This window comes from Electrona antarctica (assembly GCF_951216825.1).
Source record: "Electrona antarctica genome assembly, chromosome: 18".
Lineage (NCBI taxonomy): Eukaryota > Metazoa > Chordata > Actinopteri > Myctophiformes > Myctophidae > Electrona > Electrona antarctica.
In genome coordinates this window covers 45,530,661-45,548,009 of record NC_136799.1, presented here as the reverse complement: position 1 = coordinate 45,548,009, position 17,349 = coordinate 45,530,661, and the positions used below count along the sequence as shown (strand labels likewise).

General features: G+C 43.5%; 1 protein-coding gene across 2 annotated transcripts in view; it reads left to right on the top strand.

Annotated features, from left to right (window-relative positions):
• The window catches only part of rragd (ras-related GTP binding D), a 119,682-nt gene that overhangs the window by 25,980 nt on the left and 76,353 nt on the right, over window positions 1-17,349 (top strand). For both annotated transcript variants that reach the window (XM_079529006.1, XM_079529007.1), the window contains exon 5: window positions 13,546-13,688. In XM_079529006.1, coding sequence (XP_079385132.1) covers window positions 13,546-13,688 — 143 coding nt within the window. The remainder of the gene's footprint in view (window positions 1-13,545; window positions 13,689-17,349) is intronic.

Sequence of the window (17,349 nt, the reverse complement as noted above, 5' to 3'; positions counted from 1 at the left end):
AACCCACACAATAGTTCTATAGCCTACCTAAAAATGGTATTGCAAAATAACTCACATACCACAGAACAGATTGCATCATGAGAGAGAGAGAGAGAGAGAGAGAGAGAGAGAGAGAGAGAGAGAGAGAGAGAGAGAGAGAGAGAGAGAGAGAGAGAGAGAGAGAGAGAGAGAGAGAGAGAGAGAGAGAGAGAGAGAGAGAGAGAGAGAGAGGCCCCAAAATACCAAGGCTCAAAGCATTGAGCCTTTAATAAATGGGGCTTAGCGCATGTTTGAATTCTCTGTTTTCAGGGCATAATTAAAACAAGACACCTCACAGATATATAACAAGTCTGGTGTCGGGCGTCAGCTGCCAGGCAACAGGGTACAGACACTAGATGAGAAATACAGGTGCAGTTGTAAAACGGATACACATGCAGTGCTATTTAAATCTGAGCTAATAATATTAGTATTAAATATTCTCTGCTGGTCAGTTTTGTTGGATGTGAGCTGATTCCCCAAGTTTCTCCGGTCAGAGAGAGAGTATAATGTGACCCCAAGGTATATTTCAACAAGTATAGGCAGTTTATTATCTTCAGTAAGCCATGGTTTCGACAAACGGGGAACAAATGGAATACATTGGAAACTAGTATGCAAACAATAAAGTGAATAATAATTCATGACAATATATTGCTGCTAGGTACACCAAATTAATGATTATTATTCTTATAATTATTATTATTCATTATTAATTATGTAACTTTCATCAACATCAGTAGCAGAATGAACGGTACAACTTAGCACTGGCATTTAGGCACCAAAGCATGCACAGTTGTATTTAGGCAAAGTCAACAGAATACATTTAGAGTATACAGTACAGGGGAACAAAGGCTTATACGTTTCTCATGGATGCACGGCCACAGAGAAGTGAGTGGTGTTGTGGCGCACTCAGTGAGAGCAGGTTCAGCATGTTGCCTGCATGTGTGAAGGCTGGAGTGGAGACTCATGAGTGAGGGCTGTGGAGTGAGTGATGGCTTATATAGGCCGGGCACACCTAAACTGTGATTGGTCAATGAGTTGAGTGGTGATTATGGAAAGCACCTGTGTCGGATGTGGATGCAGGGAATGGGAAATGTCCACCAGAGGCTGCCATTCTGACAGCATGGATATAATTCACAACAATTAGTTTAGAAAGAGCGTGTGTGTGTGCATATACACAGTAATTTGGAGCACAGACCTCTGCCAGGCTGGGTTGCCTACCCTGGGCTATAATGTCAGGGTGCAGCTTCGGGACATGAAGTGAATGGCATGCGCTTTATTGCGCAGGTCACATTTCCCCGGTACTATATGAAAACTCTCATTTCCTGTCCGTCAGTCAGTCAATCCGTCACCCCACGCCTCCATATATGGTCACGCGTCGTGACATCACGTCTAGTCACCCACGCGTCCATATATGGTCACATGTAGTGACATCACGTCTCCATATATGGTCATGCATCGTGACATCACGTCCCCATACTGTATATGATCACAATTAGAAGCTATTTATTTTGAATCGTCCTCAGGTCTAAATGGCCTCTACTCTCTGAGGACGTTGCAAAGGGCCTGCCACCTGTCACAACTAAAGGCGTAGGCGTAGGCGTGTAGCATACGGTAGCCCCTCGGGGGCAGGCGTGTAGCCCCTCGGGGGCAGGCGTGTAGCCCCTCGGGGGCAGGCGTGTAGCCCCTCGGGGGCAGGCGTGTAGCATACGGTAGCCTTTCGGCTACCGTATGCTACACTCTAGGCAATTGTTAGCTTACCGTTGACTTAGCTGTTAGCGCGGCGGAAAGAATGACTCGTCTCTCCTAATCCACTCTCCGTGGTGTTGAACGGATCGCTTAATTTCTTCTCCTCATCCGTCTCTCACGCAAAATATGAACGCTTTTTGGATCATATATCGTATAAATTAAAACGATCACAATGTAAGCTAGCTATGTAAAGTAAACTTTTTTATAGTGGATTGTTTCCAGGTCGTGGGTTTCCGAGTAAAAGCGGCCATGTCTTTCCGGCCTCCCCAGAGCTCCTATTTTGAAGGACTTCCGGCACTGATTGTGTTATAAGGCAGGGGTTCTCAACCTTTTTGGCCGGGGACCCCCGAAAATGCTTTGGCAACGTCTCGGGACCCCCGCCCCGCCCCCTCCCGACCCCCAATATAAATTGACTGCTACAATAACCTTAAACCATTTTGGGCGGGAACCCCTTTTGGTGTTTTAAGCATTGTTATAATTTAACTATTTAAAAATAGCAGATCTACAAGCTCATAGCGCGCCACCGAGTGGCGCGCTACGAGCTTGTAGGTCTGCTATTTTTGAAAAATCGTTTTTTTTTTTTTTTTAAACAATCTTTTTTTTTTTTTTTTTTTTTTTTTTTGAAAATAATTTGGGGACCCCCTAAAATAATTTGGCGACCCCCCGAGGGGTCGCGACCCACGGGTTGAGAACCCCTGTTATAAGGGACATCTACCAGAAACGCTGCGTGGGTAGAGGGGCAGCACAGCATTACCCCCCCCCCCCCCCCACTGTTCAATCCATAGAGTATATATATAATAGAGACTGAACTAGCGCGAAGCTCCGCCCCCCCAGCTATTCATGTCAGTGGAAGTTGCTCAGTGGCGTTTTGAAGCACCCGGAAGACTGCCGGAAGTCCCTCCCAGGACCTCAACTTTGAGGTCCTGAGTGACGTAGGGCAACCGAGCGCTCAACGTTAAAGCCCAGCTGCACGGGGTTTCCCGGTCATGAATCCACGGGTCCGCCTGTAGTCCCTCGTCCTACCACTAGGACCTAGAGCTTCAACGTTGGAAAGCCTGCCTGCCCCCTTGGTTCAATCCCCTGCCAAGTGGGAAATGGTGTCAGTGTTTCTGAAATAGACCCCCCCCCCCCCCCCCCCTCCCAGGACTGTACCAACGATGCACAGTAGTCTTTATGCCAGCCATTCTCAACTTAGTGTTGTTTTTGGCAGCACATTTCTATTTCTTGTTTTAGTCATAGTCTTTGGAATGAAACTTAATTCAGTTTTAGCCCTATTGTAGTCACCTGGAATGTTTTTATGTTAGTTTTATTATATATTTATATATTTTGTCTTAGTTTTAGTCATCATAGCATAGTCTTCATTTAGTTTCCGTTTAGTTTTTGTCAGTGAAAAAAGGTAGTCGTCAAACTTCTTTTTTTGTCATAGTATTTGTCGACGAAATCAACACTGGGTGAGCCTCGGAGCACCTCCAGGTGAGCCGCGGAGGCGCTGCCTAAATGCAGTATAGTTTAAACCAGGAGGTTTAAACCAGGTTTAAAGCAGGAGGCGCTGCCTAAATGCAGTATAGTTTAAACCAGGAGGTTTAAACCAGGTTTAAAGCAGGAGGCGCTGCCTAAATGCAGTATAGTTTAAACCAGGGTTTCCCCAAACACTGCGTCGAGCCATTTGTCTGTCACTGCCCCATATATTTTTTTGAGTGGTGTAAACCACTCCTACAACTGGCTTTGTTATTGAGTGGTGTAAACCACTCCTACAACTGGCTTTGTTATTGAGTGGTGTAAACCACTCCTACAACTGGCTTTGTTATTGAGTGGTGTAAACCACTCCTACAACTGGCTTTGTTATTGAGTGGTGTAAACCACTCCTACAACTGGCTTTGTTATTGAGTGGTGTAAACCACTCCTACAACTGGCTTTGTTATTGAGTGGTGTAAACCACTCCTACAACTGGCTTTGTTATTGAGTGGTGTAAACCACTCCTACAACTGGCTTTGTTAGTTTACGTGTCTGTCCGTACCCGTGTCTGTCCGTACCAAAAAAAATGAGCACGGTTGCTATGATTTCATTACGTCAGACATTACGTCAGACCACTGCTGATCAGTCTCTATAAGACCTTACACCACTCAGTTCACACGGGTGTGATTTTTTTCCTATTGGTCCAGGGAAAATATCCCTGTGGACCCATACAAATAAAAAGACTATAATGAATAAATAGATTTTCTTTTTTGAAGTAGTAAAATAAAAACGTATGTAGATGCAGATCTACAAGCTGTGAGACACAGTGTTCGGTTACATGTTCACTAGTTTGGGTTCCGGCGAGACAACAATTTATTGGGTCACGAGCAACACGTTTAAACTTGTCTTACACATTTATATTTTGTAGACCAATTACCGTCATGTCTTAATCAAATAGTTGCTTTTAGTGTGTGTGTGCGTGTGTGTGTGACTGTGTGTGTGTGTGTGTGTGCCTGACAACACTTTTTAAAATGTTGCTACAATACATTTCATTGAATGCATTTTTAAGTATTTTGTCAAATGTAAATACCTACCTTTACCACAAACTTTGGGTATACTTGAGTCCGCTCCTTTTTATCCGTCGCCAAATCTCGCCAAATCGCCGATCTACAAGATGCCCTATAGGTGCAACTTGTAGGTGTAGATCATAGAGTATATAAAAGGATAGAGACTGAACTGGCGCGAAGCTCCGCCCCCCCAGCTATTCATGTCAGTGGAAGTTGCTCAGTGGCGTTTTGAAGCACCCGGAAGACTGCCGGAAGTCCCTCCTCCGGACCTCAAATTTGAGGTCCGGGGTGACGTAGGGAGTGATGGTCCTACATGTTAAAGCCCAGCTGCACGGGGTTTCCCGGTCATGAATACACGGGTCCGCATGTAGTCCCTCCTCCTACCACTAGGGCCCAGAGCTTCAACGTTGAATAGCCTCACTGGCCCCTTGGTGTAGATGGGCCATTTTCGGGGAATGTTCGCCCCCCAGTACAGGGACGATATGCTGTAGGGTTCATGTGGTTCAAGTTAGCTGAAGTACCAACTGTTATGTCTCACTGACTGCTGTTTGATTGTGCATATTGTTGCTAGGGCATTCACTTCTAGTCATTTTTACTAGTTGCCTAGTTGCCTAGTTTACTAGTCGACTAGTCACGTAACAACTGCTTGTTGTTACGTTAGGTGCTCCGTGAGTTTGTGTTTAACCCATTTTGACACGACGTCGAAATTACCCTGACATTCTCAATCCTAAATGTTTTCTGAAAACCCTATGTTTCTATGTCAGTGGTGCTCAATATTTCACGTCAAGGACCCCAACAATTATATGTAATCGGCCGCGCGGACCCCCATCTGAAAATATGTTGTTCCAGGAACCTCTCGGAAGCAAAGCTTTTGAGTTAAAAACATTCGCTCTGAAGGAATATATTGAAAGATTTGTGCCACATTTTCACGATTTTTCAAAAAATAGCAGACCCACAAGCTCGTAGCGCGCCACTCGCGCTATGAGCTTGTCGATCTGCTATTTTTCCAATAGCTAAAGTGTAACATAATGCTTAAAACACCAAAAGGGGTTCCCGCCCGGAATGGGTTAAGCTGTGTCATGGTCTGCTGATTCACAAACACAATACCAACAGTAAACTACAGTGAGCGCTTTGCCTGGCTCCACCGAGTCGATAAGAATCTACAGGGACTTAAAGGGATATTTCACTTTCCAAAAACTTTTGGTCATTTCATCGTCTACTCAGGCTTATGTGAACACCCCAGACAGTTTTTTTTAACACCTTGACGGCTTTAGATTAAATGGTGACATATATACCGAGGCTGCCGGGATTTTTTTAATTACCTTTGGAGCATAACGCTAAAGTATTTACGCCTTTGATCCATGAAAATCCCCCTGAAAATAGTTTGCTACTATATTCTTTCTGTGGAGACTTTAGTTCTGCCTTTAACACTATCCAACGCCACCATATGATCAAGAAACTCATCATTTTCTTCATTCTCATCAACTGTTATCACCAACACAGGGGCCCCTCAGGGTTGTGTCCTCAGTCCTTTCCTCTACACACTATACACAAATGACTGTATTAGCCCCTCACCCAACAACAATCACATACTTTAACCCATTTTGGGCGGGAACCCCTTTTGGTGTTTTAAACATTATGTTATAAGTTAGCTATTGAAAAATAGCAGATCTACAAGCTCATAGCGCGCCACGGAAAGGCGCACTACGAGCTTGTAGGTCTGCTATTTTTGAAAAATCGTGAAAATATTTATTTCAGAAAACTGGAGGATTTAGAAGATTATTTTTTAAATTTTGAGGTCAGGCCTAAATGGGTTTAATACTCTGATGATATTGCCCTTCTCGGGCTGCTCCATGACAATAACTCTATTACGGTCTATCGGAATACCATTTCTCATTTTACACATTTTACTGACAACCATCTAGAGTTGAATGTGGACGAAACTAAAGAACTGGTCATTGAAACAACCCACACTGGACTTAACCCACTCCTCATTAATGGTAAAAGAGTAGAACAGGTTGACAGTTTCACATATCTTGGACTCACCCTGGACAATAAACTTAGGTTTGATCAACACATTACATCTATACAGGCACGTTTTCAGCGAAGACTCCATGTCATTCGTAAGTTAAGATCATTATCTGTTGCCCCTCATCTTCTGTTATTACTGTACAGAAAGCATTACCCAACCTGTTCTGTTGTACTGTTCCGCATGTTTCTACACCATACTGTCCATGCCTAACAGAAACACTTTTCAGTATTACCCGTATTGCTTCCAAGATCATCGGACTCCCTACACCCACACTTTCTGATATGAACAATAAGCCATTACACGGTTAGCACTTTCAATATCAAATGACACTGATCATCCTCTGTATCGCTTTTTTAACCTCATGCCATCTGGACAAAGATACAGAACCTTGCCATGGAAAAAGGTCCGTTTTAGCAGGAGTTTTGTCCCCTCAGCCATCGCGGCATTAAACAAACTAACCAGGTTGGTTCTGTATACATCGTACATGAATGATGGGATGGTTCTGTACGCGTACAGCCGTACAGTATCATCTTTTTGTATTGTCTTGGTGTTATGTGCTCTGTGTTGTTTTTGATGTGGGTGTTTGAACAGACTGTGAAGACCAATATCTTTCGGGACAATGAAGATTATTATTAACACTCCCAACGCGGATCGCGTATCAATACGTTATCAATTAATCAAACGTCGGGTGCGGATCACGTATCAATACGTTTCAATCACTTTTTTATAGAATACTTTCATTCATCTTTTTACCCACCCGGACAATGAAGAACCATCGCCCTATCATTGCTGCTTACTCCCGCTCACGTGATCAGAAAAAAAAACAAAAAACAAAAACCCCCCTCCCCTCCTGAAAACAGGAGGGCTGGCCGCTTTACGTGTAGAAGCCAGTTGAACGCTGAACGGAACGCTGCCTATTGCCTAAACACATATGCACCAGATCGGCATTGCAATGCATAACATCTGCAACACACATGGACAGATGCATGTTTCCTTCTTCATACTGTAGCGACCAAACGATCCCCGAGCCTACAATACTACGAACTAACCACAGTATCGAGGGGCTGCCACGACAAGACAGTGTTCCGTTGGTGGATCACGTATCGCCATGCAGAGCCGTCATAATCGGAGATCGCTCAGACGTGTGATTGTAACGCTTTTTTATTCATTATAATTGTAGTGATAAGACCGCAATGAACGCGTCGGGGACGTAATCGACCCGGGTGTAATGTATAACGAACTTTTCCGCGACCTAAACCGTGGTGTTGTCATCTGTGGAAGTCATTTTTTCCTTCTCGTCGACATCACAGCCGGGTGACGCTTTTTTCCCCCTCCATCGCCCCCAAGCTGCATGCCCATAGCCTGGCTTGGCCAGCCTCATAGCGGGGATTCACTGAAGATTCTTCCCCGGAGGAAACATCAGTGAACCCTCGCTATGAGTCTGGCCGTGCCAGGCTAGCATGCCCAGGCATGTTCCCCTACACTAGCTTGAAAAACAAAATCAGCTGATGACAACGCGTCTCGCCGTTATACTATAGTTCTGAACCGAACGGTGGAATGGGACTTTTTATAGCCGTACGGATCAAGACTTTTGCTGCCCAATGTGCCCATGACCCCCCCCCCAATGTTACTGCGATCAAAACAATGAAAGCAGTGAGATAGATTAGGCGAGGCGGCAATCATCATCAAAAAGAAAGCATAGTTATGAAGGTTTATAGTCAGACATTGACAGGCAGATATAACAATAAACACAATAAATATGCTATACATCCTATACATCGAATGAAAGCCCTGAATGTGTACTTTCACGAGGAAAATAGTAAACATTGATCCCATGTACAGTTTGTCATAAATTGGATACTGGGTGGATGCACATTGCGCCCACCAGATATAACTGCAGAGAAGACATGGACCCGAACTCAATATTCACAAAATAAGGCCTATAGCGACATATAAATACTATATACCGTATGAAACAGAAGACTCTCTGCTTTCATAAGGAAAAAAATTGTACTGTAATAATAAAAAAATCACACCCCTGTGAAGTGAGCAGTGCAACTCTACTTCTCTACTTATTCACTACAGCTCGCTATATACGGACTGAGGCAGAAAGTCATGTAAACCTTTTATTTACAGTTTGGTCTGTAAACTTCTACTGTAATAATAAAAATCACACCCCTGTGAAGTGAGCGTTGCAACTGTTCTGTACTTATTCACTACAGCTCGCTATATACGGACTGAGACAAAGTCATGTAAACCTTTTATTTACAGTTTGGTCTGTAAACTTCTACTGTAATAATAAAAATCACACCCCTGTGAAGTGAGCGGTGCAACTGTTCTCTACAGTTGCACCGCGCAACTATAAAGAACAGTTGCACCGCTCACTTCACAGGGGTGTGATTTTTATTATTACAGTAGAAGTTTACAGACCAAACTGTAAATAAAAGGTTTACATGACTTTCTGTCTCAGTCCGTATATAGCGAGCTGTAGTGAATAAGTACAGAACAGTTGCAACGCTCACTTCACAGGGGTGTGATTTTTATTATTACAGTAGAAGTTTACAGACCAAACTGTAAATAAAAGGTTTACATGACTTTCTGCCTCAGTCCGTATATAGCGAGCTGTAGTGAATAAGTAGAGAAGTAGAGTTGCACTGCTCACTTCACAGGGGTGTGATTTTTTTATTATTACAGTACAATTTTTTTCCTTATGAAAGCAGAGAGTCTTCTGTTTCATACGGTATATAGTATTTATATGTCGCTATAGGCCTTATTTTGTGAATATTGAGGAGTTCACGTCCATGTCTTCTCTGAAGTTATCTGGTGGGCACAAGCTGCATTCAATAACCAATTACTGTCTAACTGTAGATGGGATCAATGTTTACTGTTTTCCTCGTAAAAGTACACATTCAGGGCTTTCATTCGGTGTATAGGATGTATAGGATATTTATTGGGTTCAATTTTATATCTGCCTGTCAATGTCTCTGACTTTAAACCATCCATAACTCTGCTCGCTGTTCAAGATAACCACTTCCAGGCAAATGCAGGTGTTGCAAAAAGGTCAATATCTCCAGAATGGAACATGGTAAAATCAAAATGTATTTTTTTAATTGAAGTGGACAAGTTCAGCTTTCTTTTGATGTAGGCGTGTGATTCTCGCTATAAGAGAACATTTTACTGTGGGCCCCCGAACAAGGCCTTTGTGCAATGTTAAACGGCAGCAACATCCAAATAGGCCTGTTGAGATCTTGCAGCAATCAAAGTGTTAAGGGACCAAGAAGTCACGAAGTGGCTTTGGTCACTTATTGTTTTTGTGTTTTTTTTTAAGGGACCAAGAAGTCACAAATTGTTTTTGTGTTTTTAAGGGACCAAGAAGTCACAAAGTGACTTTGGTCACTTATTGTTTTTGTGTTTTTTTTCTTCTTCTTCTCCTCCTCCTTCTTCCACCAAAAATAGCAGTTCTGGCTGAAACGTGCAGTCTGTTTTTGCGAAACGCGGGAATCTGGTAGAGGGCCATGCCAAACGGTGACTATGCGAAGCCCATGACCATTGGATAAAGGGTGGCGCTATAGCACACAATGCAAACTTTGAACGTGCATAGCTCATGAACCGTTTGACTGTTGGCAATGATACTTTGATACACATATGTGTCTCCTCATGCCGAACAACTTTTGTGTTCTGACTTTTGACCTCTGACCTTTAGATCACCCGCCATTTTGAATTATATGAAAAACAGTTCAAATGTAACTCCTCCCAGGATCTTTGATCAAAATGCACAAAAACGTCTACACGTGAACTTTGGACCTATACAGACAAATACATCGTAGTACATTTTGTTTAAGTGAATAAATGAAGTTTTTATGAGCCAATGAAAATTGCTGGTTTGTGAAAATTATTCTTCTGCCCCTAATACATACATGCAGTGTCATATGCTTATGTCACTGTACAGTATGGTAGAGGGTCATGCCAAATAGCACTGAAAGCAGTCTTACTCCAATTGGCCAAAGGGGGGCGCTATAGCAATTGTTTGAAAATGAAACCTTTGAACAGGCATAACTCATGCTTTGTTTGGCAAAATTCATGGCACTTGTTTCCACATGTCCTTGACTCATGGGGAACACATCTGTGACAAGTAAGCTCCGCCCTCAGATTTTCCACAATTTTGAGCAGTTTGTCAGAAAAATGCTTATACCTGATTTTCTGCCTGGATTTTTGAGCAATTTGCGTGAAACGTCCTACACACAATCTATGGACCATTATCTGAAATCCCGGTTGAAGAGAAGTTTGTACGTGAAAACATGAACAGTAGTAATCCATAATGACATGCCCAAAATGAGGACTCAGACCAAAACACTGAATGGTTTTGCTGTTTACAATGTGATCACTGATTGTCTCTGTGTAACTCAGTCAGTAGAGCTCTTACCCTTAGACCACAAGGTTGTGTGTTCAAATCCGAGTACTGACAACTCAGCACATGATTCTTATTTGTGCATATTGTTCTTATTGCGTATTGTCTTCTTTCTTGGTCCCACCTTATCGCTGCTTGCAGCTATATTTATTATTATTATGGCTTGTTGTCGAACCGAAAAATGTGCCAGCTTCGTGATCCGGAACGAATGTAAACTGTGAGGACTCCTCCCATGGTGAAAGTCTATGCCTTATGTATGATGAAATAGTGAGAGCTCTTCATGATGCTAGCAGGTTTTTATTCACCCGCCCTAGAAAGGCCAAGAACATCAAGCCAGGGTGGAATCAATTCGTAGCTAGCCACCATGCAGAGGCCCATGAGGCCCATAAGGCCTGGGTAATAGCTGGCAGGCCCAGACCTGTCCTTGAACATAAAAATAAAACTAATGCCAAGTACAATTTTATTACTATTTAATTGTGTTAATGGTGAGCCTTACCATATAGGTACTATAGAAGAAGTACTTTTTTCAACACCCACGAGGTTGTTAATGCTATACGGCAACTTGCTGACAGAAAATCCAGTGGTCTGGACAATATTACAGCAGAACACTTAAAGCTAGCTGGTCCCAGATTGGCAGTGTTGTTGTCTATCTGCTTCTCAGGGATGTTGACTCATGTAAGCAAAGCAAAGTTCTTTGTTTACCCAGGGAAGTGGACTAAGCTCGAGATGCTTGTTTACAGCCACACCCTGCTCATAGAACATTTCATGGTAGGGGTTCAATGCCTTGCTCAAGGGCACTTCAGTGGTGGTAATATTAACGTGCCGGTCCGGGGATTCGAACTGGCGACCTTCCGGTATCAGACCCCATGCTGTCTGTCGTTCTTGTTCCTATAATAAAAGACAAGGCTGGGAAAGTAGGAAGTATAGATACTGTAACTACAGACCCATAGCTCTTGCCAGTATTGTGTCTAAAGTACTAGAAAAACTACTCTTTGACAGATTAAGTATATGCATTTCCACAACTGATAATCAGTTTGGCTTCAAGCCCAAACATAGTACAGACTTATGTATTTATGCTCTGAAAGAAGCAGTGGAGACCTATAGACCTACTATGCTGGTTGGTTTTATTGATGCGTCGAGAGCTTTTGATAGAATCCATCACTACAAGCTTTTTAATAAGCTCAAGCTTAGGGGTGTGCCAAGCGGTTTAATACGCATTCTAGTTTACTGGTATGCTAACCAGAAAATGCAGGTAAAATGGGGGAGCACATTATCCACCCCTTTTCGGGTGGGTAATGGTGTCAGGCAGGGGGGGATTTTATCCCCAGCCCTCTTCAATTCATATATGGACGGCCTGTCAATGCAGATAGGGGGGTGCAGAACTGGTTGTATGATTGGTGATAGCCTAATTAATCATTTTATGTACGCGGATGACCTTGCCATACTTTCCCCTAGTAGCAGTGGGTTCCAACAGTTACTCAATATGTTCAAATTACGGTATTGACTTTGATATTAATTATAATGCTAAGAAGAGCATGGTACTGATATGCAGAACTATAATACGATCTGGAACAGTACAGTACAGTTGGAGGCCATCAATATTGTCCTTTTCTTTTTGCTGAGGTTTGCGTGATCTGCGCAAAAGGACAGTTAACCCATTTTGGGCGGGAACCCCTTTTGGTGTTTTAAACATTATGTTATAATTTAGCTATTGAAAAATAGCAGATCTACAAGCTCATAGCGCGCCACCGAGTGGCGCGCTACGAGCTTGTAGGTCTGCTATTTTTGAAAAATCGTGAAAATATTTATTTCAGAAAACTGGAGGATTTAGAAGGATTTTTTAAAATTTTGAGGTCAGGCCTAAATGGGTCAAATGATAAGGGACAATATCGGTGGCACCCAACTGTATAATACGATCTGGAACAGTACAGTAAGTTTCCTGCCTTTCACCCGTCTGGTCAAATCATGGGTGTGTCCAAGAGTACATAATATCTTGGGCACATCATAACAGATACCTTAAGAGGATGATGAGGACATGTTTAGACAGAGGAGAATGCTATATGTGCAAGCCAACATGTTGGTCCGTACATTTCTCCATTGTACTACGGATGTTAAGGTAAACCTGGGCTGGGTAAATGTACTGTATTTTATTTATTTGTATTTCTATTCTTGTATATGTGATGTACTGTCTTACCTTGTGGGCCACGAGCCTGTAATAAAGTTTATATTTCACCAAAACCAGAGCAGAACTCCCACCACGGGACTCGGGCAATCAATGAATACAGTTGCAACCACTATATTAACTATCCCTTTAAGTTGTTTGATTCAGTATTTCGATATTTGATATTCATTTTAGCTGCCCCGCCCCCTTCCTAATTCCTATGCAAACCCATTGTATCGTCCATCTATGTTTTTATGCTTTTATTTTGTATGCTCTTTACCATTGTTTTATCTTTTTAACTGCTTGCCTTGCTATTTTTATGTTCTGTGAAAATGTGGCGCAAATCTTTGAATATTATATTCTTTCAGAGCCAAAGTTTTTTAACTCAAATCTTTGCTTCTGGGGGTGTCCCTGGAACAAGATATTTTCTGATGGGGGGTCTGCGGCCATACACGGATAATTCTGGGGCTCCTTGACATGAGAAGGTTTGAGAACCGCTGGCATAGAAACAGAGGTTTTTCAGAAATTTAGAAGATATTTTTAGAATCTGATCTCAGGACTAAATGGGTTGATCGAGGCACACACATGGACACACTCACGCACTTTTCTCTTCCTGCTGTTCACCCCCCCGGCCTGTCGCCTCTGTCCCCTTGGTCAGAACTCGGGCATCGAGAAGGCCTTCCTGTTCGACGTGGTCAGCAAGATCTACATCGCCACGGACAGCAGCCCGGTGGACCTGCAGACCTACGAGCTGTGCTGTGACATGATCGACGTGGTCATCGACATCTCCTGCATCTACGGGTAGGAGACTGCACACTAGTAACACCCACCCACGGTTCATCTGCTGCATCTACGGGTAGGAGACTGCACACTAGTAACACCCACCCACGGTTCATCTCCTGCATCTACGGGTAGGAGACTGCACACTAGTAACACCCACCCACGCTTCATCTCCTGCATCTACGGGTAGGAGACTGCACACTAGTAACACCCACCCACGGTTCATCTGCTGCATCTACGGGTAGGAGACTGCACACTAGTAACACCCACCCACGGTTCATCTCCTGCATCTACGGGTAGGAGACTGCACACTAGTAACACCCACCCACGGTTCATCTCCTGCATCTACGGGTAGGAGACTGCACACTAGTAACACCCACCCACGGTTCATCTCCTGCATCTACGGGTAGGAGACTGCACACTAGTAACACCCACCCACGGTTCATCTCCTGCATCTACGGGTAGGAGACTGCACACTAGTAACACCCACCCACGGTTCATCTCCTGCATCTACGGGTAGGAGACTGCACACTAGTAACACCCACCCACGCTTCATCTCCTGCATCATATATAAAGAGTTCCTCCCTGTCCCCAGTTAACCCCTGGGGGTAAAAAAAAACATAGGTTTCGTTTTGCTTGCTATATTGTAGCTTGTTTGTTATTGACAACGTGAACGAACCCTGACACCAGCGCTGCAAAAACAAACGCGTTGAGAACTTCTAATCTGTAGATTACAGACGGAGATGAAGTGAAGTTCAATCAGTGCGTTGAATCAGCAGCAACAAGCTATAAATCACCACCACCAGCCTGTTATAGCTTAGCTTGTTGCTAATGATTTGTCACTCCCGTCTCTTCCTTTTCTCTCTTTAAAAAATAAAATAAATTCCCCCGACTTCACGGGTCGTGCATTGGGTTGTGATGAGACACGAGACAGCAGTGTGCATTCTGGTGTGACTGTGTATTATTAAATTGCATGGGTCCGGAGCTGTCCGGACTCCGGAGCGGTAAACAACACGTAGGCTACAGTACATTAGCCTCCCTCGGTCCCAGCCTTATTACTCAGCCAGCCCAGAGTGAGCTGAGAGGCGGCGCGCTGCATGACTTGAACTTCCCCCGTACCGCCGATGCTGCGGGGACTCTGGGAGCATACCATTATTATTTTTTAAACGTATTTTTTTTTTGCCTTTATTGTATATTTTTTATGGAGGGACAGACAGTAGGCTGACAGGAAATGGGGGAGAGAGATGGGGGGGGGGGGGGGGGGGAAGACATGCAGTAAAGGCCGTCGGGATCGGGAGTCGAACCCGCGGCACACTGCCAGACTGGATTATACCAGCCAAGGTGCCTGGACCATTGAGCCATGGCCCAGGCCGGAGCATACCATTATAACGAGACGAGGGGGGGTTTCCACTTTCCGTGCACCCGGCCGCTGTTACGACTTTGCTGGCCCAAATTGATTCGCATTTTTGCTCACACTTACATTATTTCGCTGTAGTTTAATATTATTTTGCAAAAGAAAAAATCGGCGCCTCATGAAAATATCCGGCGAATCACGATTGCCGATATATTCGTATCGTCACCCAACCCTACTACTTATGCTGCTATAAGCAATAATATGTCAACAGTTTAATGACCTTTTTTATTGTCTCCACCAGGCCGAAGGCATGGGGAGAGAGTATGTTTTATTGTCTCCACCAGGCCGAAGGCATGGGGAGAGAGTATGTTTTATTGTCTCCACCAGGCCGAAGGCATGGGGAGAGAGTATGTTTTATTGTCTCCACCAGGCCGAAGGCATGGGGAGAGAGTATGTTTTATTGTCTCCACCAGGCCGAAGGCATGGGGAGAGAGTATGTTTTATTGTCTCCACCAGGCCGAAGGCATGGGGAGAGAGTATGTTTTATTGTCTCCACCAGGCCGAAGGCATGGGGAGAGAGTATGTTTTGCACTCTGTCCGTGTGTCCGCCACCGTTGGCCTGATCCATGCCAAACTTTGCACACACACTCCCTGGATGCCAACAACGAACCTCTGCCCCAAATATTCCTCAACGGCCTGTTATAGTGCCACCATGAGGCCGATTTAGGCAAAACACATTTCTGTAGATAACTCTTACACATTTTATCCATACATCACACAATTCGGTATACACTATCTCCATAGTCATGTGATCAACACGGATCTGCACAATTTCCCATCTTCCATCCTGATTGGCTAAGATTGGCTTCCAAAGCTCACATGATTGGTCCGTTTCGAACAAAATGCCACAAATCACAAACAATCCAATTTCCATGAAATTATACACACACATTTCCACTAGGCCGAGGACGACATGCCACTATCTTTTTCCCAAATCAGCCTCACGGTGGCACTATAACAGGGCAATTCCTGTTTTTACCTATAACTGCATCGATCTGTATACAACTTATGTATGTGCACTCCCTAGAAGCCATGGAAAAACATTTTCCCTGCATCCCTCCACTTCTGCTGGTTATAGCGCCACCATGAGGCCGATTTCTGCAAAACACATTGTTTATGTTAGTCGCACAGATTTCATCCAAATCTCACGCAAATCGGTACACATGATCTCTGTAGTCATGTGATCAAGACGAGCCTGTTGGATTTCTCAGATTCTACACTGATTAGCTAAGATTGCCTTCCAAGGTTTTCAGGAGTAGCCCGTTTTGTACAAAATGCTGCACATGTCCTGCTCATCCAGAATTCTATCCTCGGAGATGCTATGATCTGCTCTGCATTTCCTCAACAAAATGAAGAAAATTGTTGCAGGAAACAAACAAAAAAACATGTTTATATTACTCCTAAACATTTTGCCAAACATCCCACACACATTTTGACATATCATTGCTTATAGCAGCTTTAACCCATTTTGGGCGGGAACCCCTTTTGGTGTTTTAAGCATTATGTTGTACTTTAGCTATTGAAAAATAGCAGATCTACAAGTTCATAGCGCGGCACCGAGTGCCGCGCTATGAACTTGTATACTGCTATTTTTGAAAAATCGTGAAAATGTGTCGCAAATCTTTGAATATATATTCTTTTAACTCAAATCTTTGCTTCTGGGGGTTGGTCCCCAGCTGTAACTACATATTTTCAGATGGGGGTCGGCGGCCAATTACATATCATTTTTGGGGTCCTTGACATGAAATATTGAGAACCACTGAAAAATAAAATCATTTTAAAAATATATTTTTTAAATTGGACGTAACACAAGTACTCCTTGTGTTTTGTGCGTGCGCGCTGCCGTTCACTTCCTTGTTTACGGCTCCATTAGAATGGCTCATAACTCTAAATATAGGGAGCTCTCCATGGATTTGACCAAAAGGGTCAATGTTCTGTCTTCATTTCTGACCCCAGGAAGCATCTCGTTTTTGGAATTTAAACGCTTCCAGAGAGACTTTAGATGAATCAGCGTAAGGTAAGAACGGAAGATTATTGTAGCCCCCTCCGGTAGATAGATACGATCACAAGGCGTTCTTTTGTTGTACAGACATTTATTAGCGTATGCCAAATGCCGTGAAAACTCATTGGCCGCATCCACTTTGGGGGGAATAAACGGGGGAAATCTTCTCAGTATCAGTATCTTGACTTTAACTGATATAATTTGAGCTGGACTCTTAAAACAGCCGATCTACATATGGCAGCAGCAATGCACTTTAGCTGTTGCAC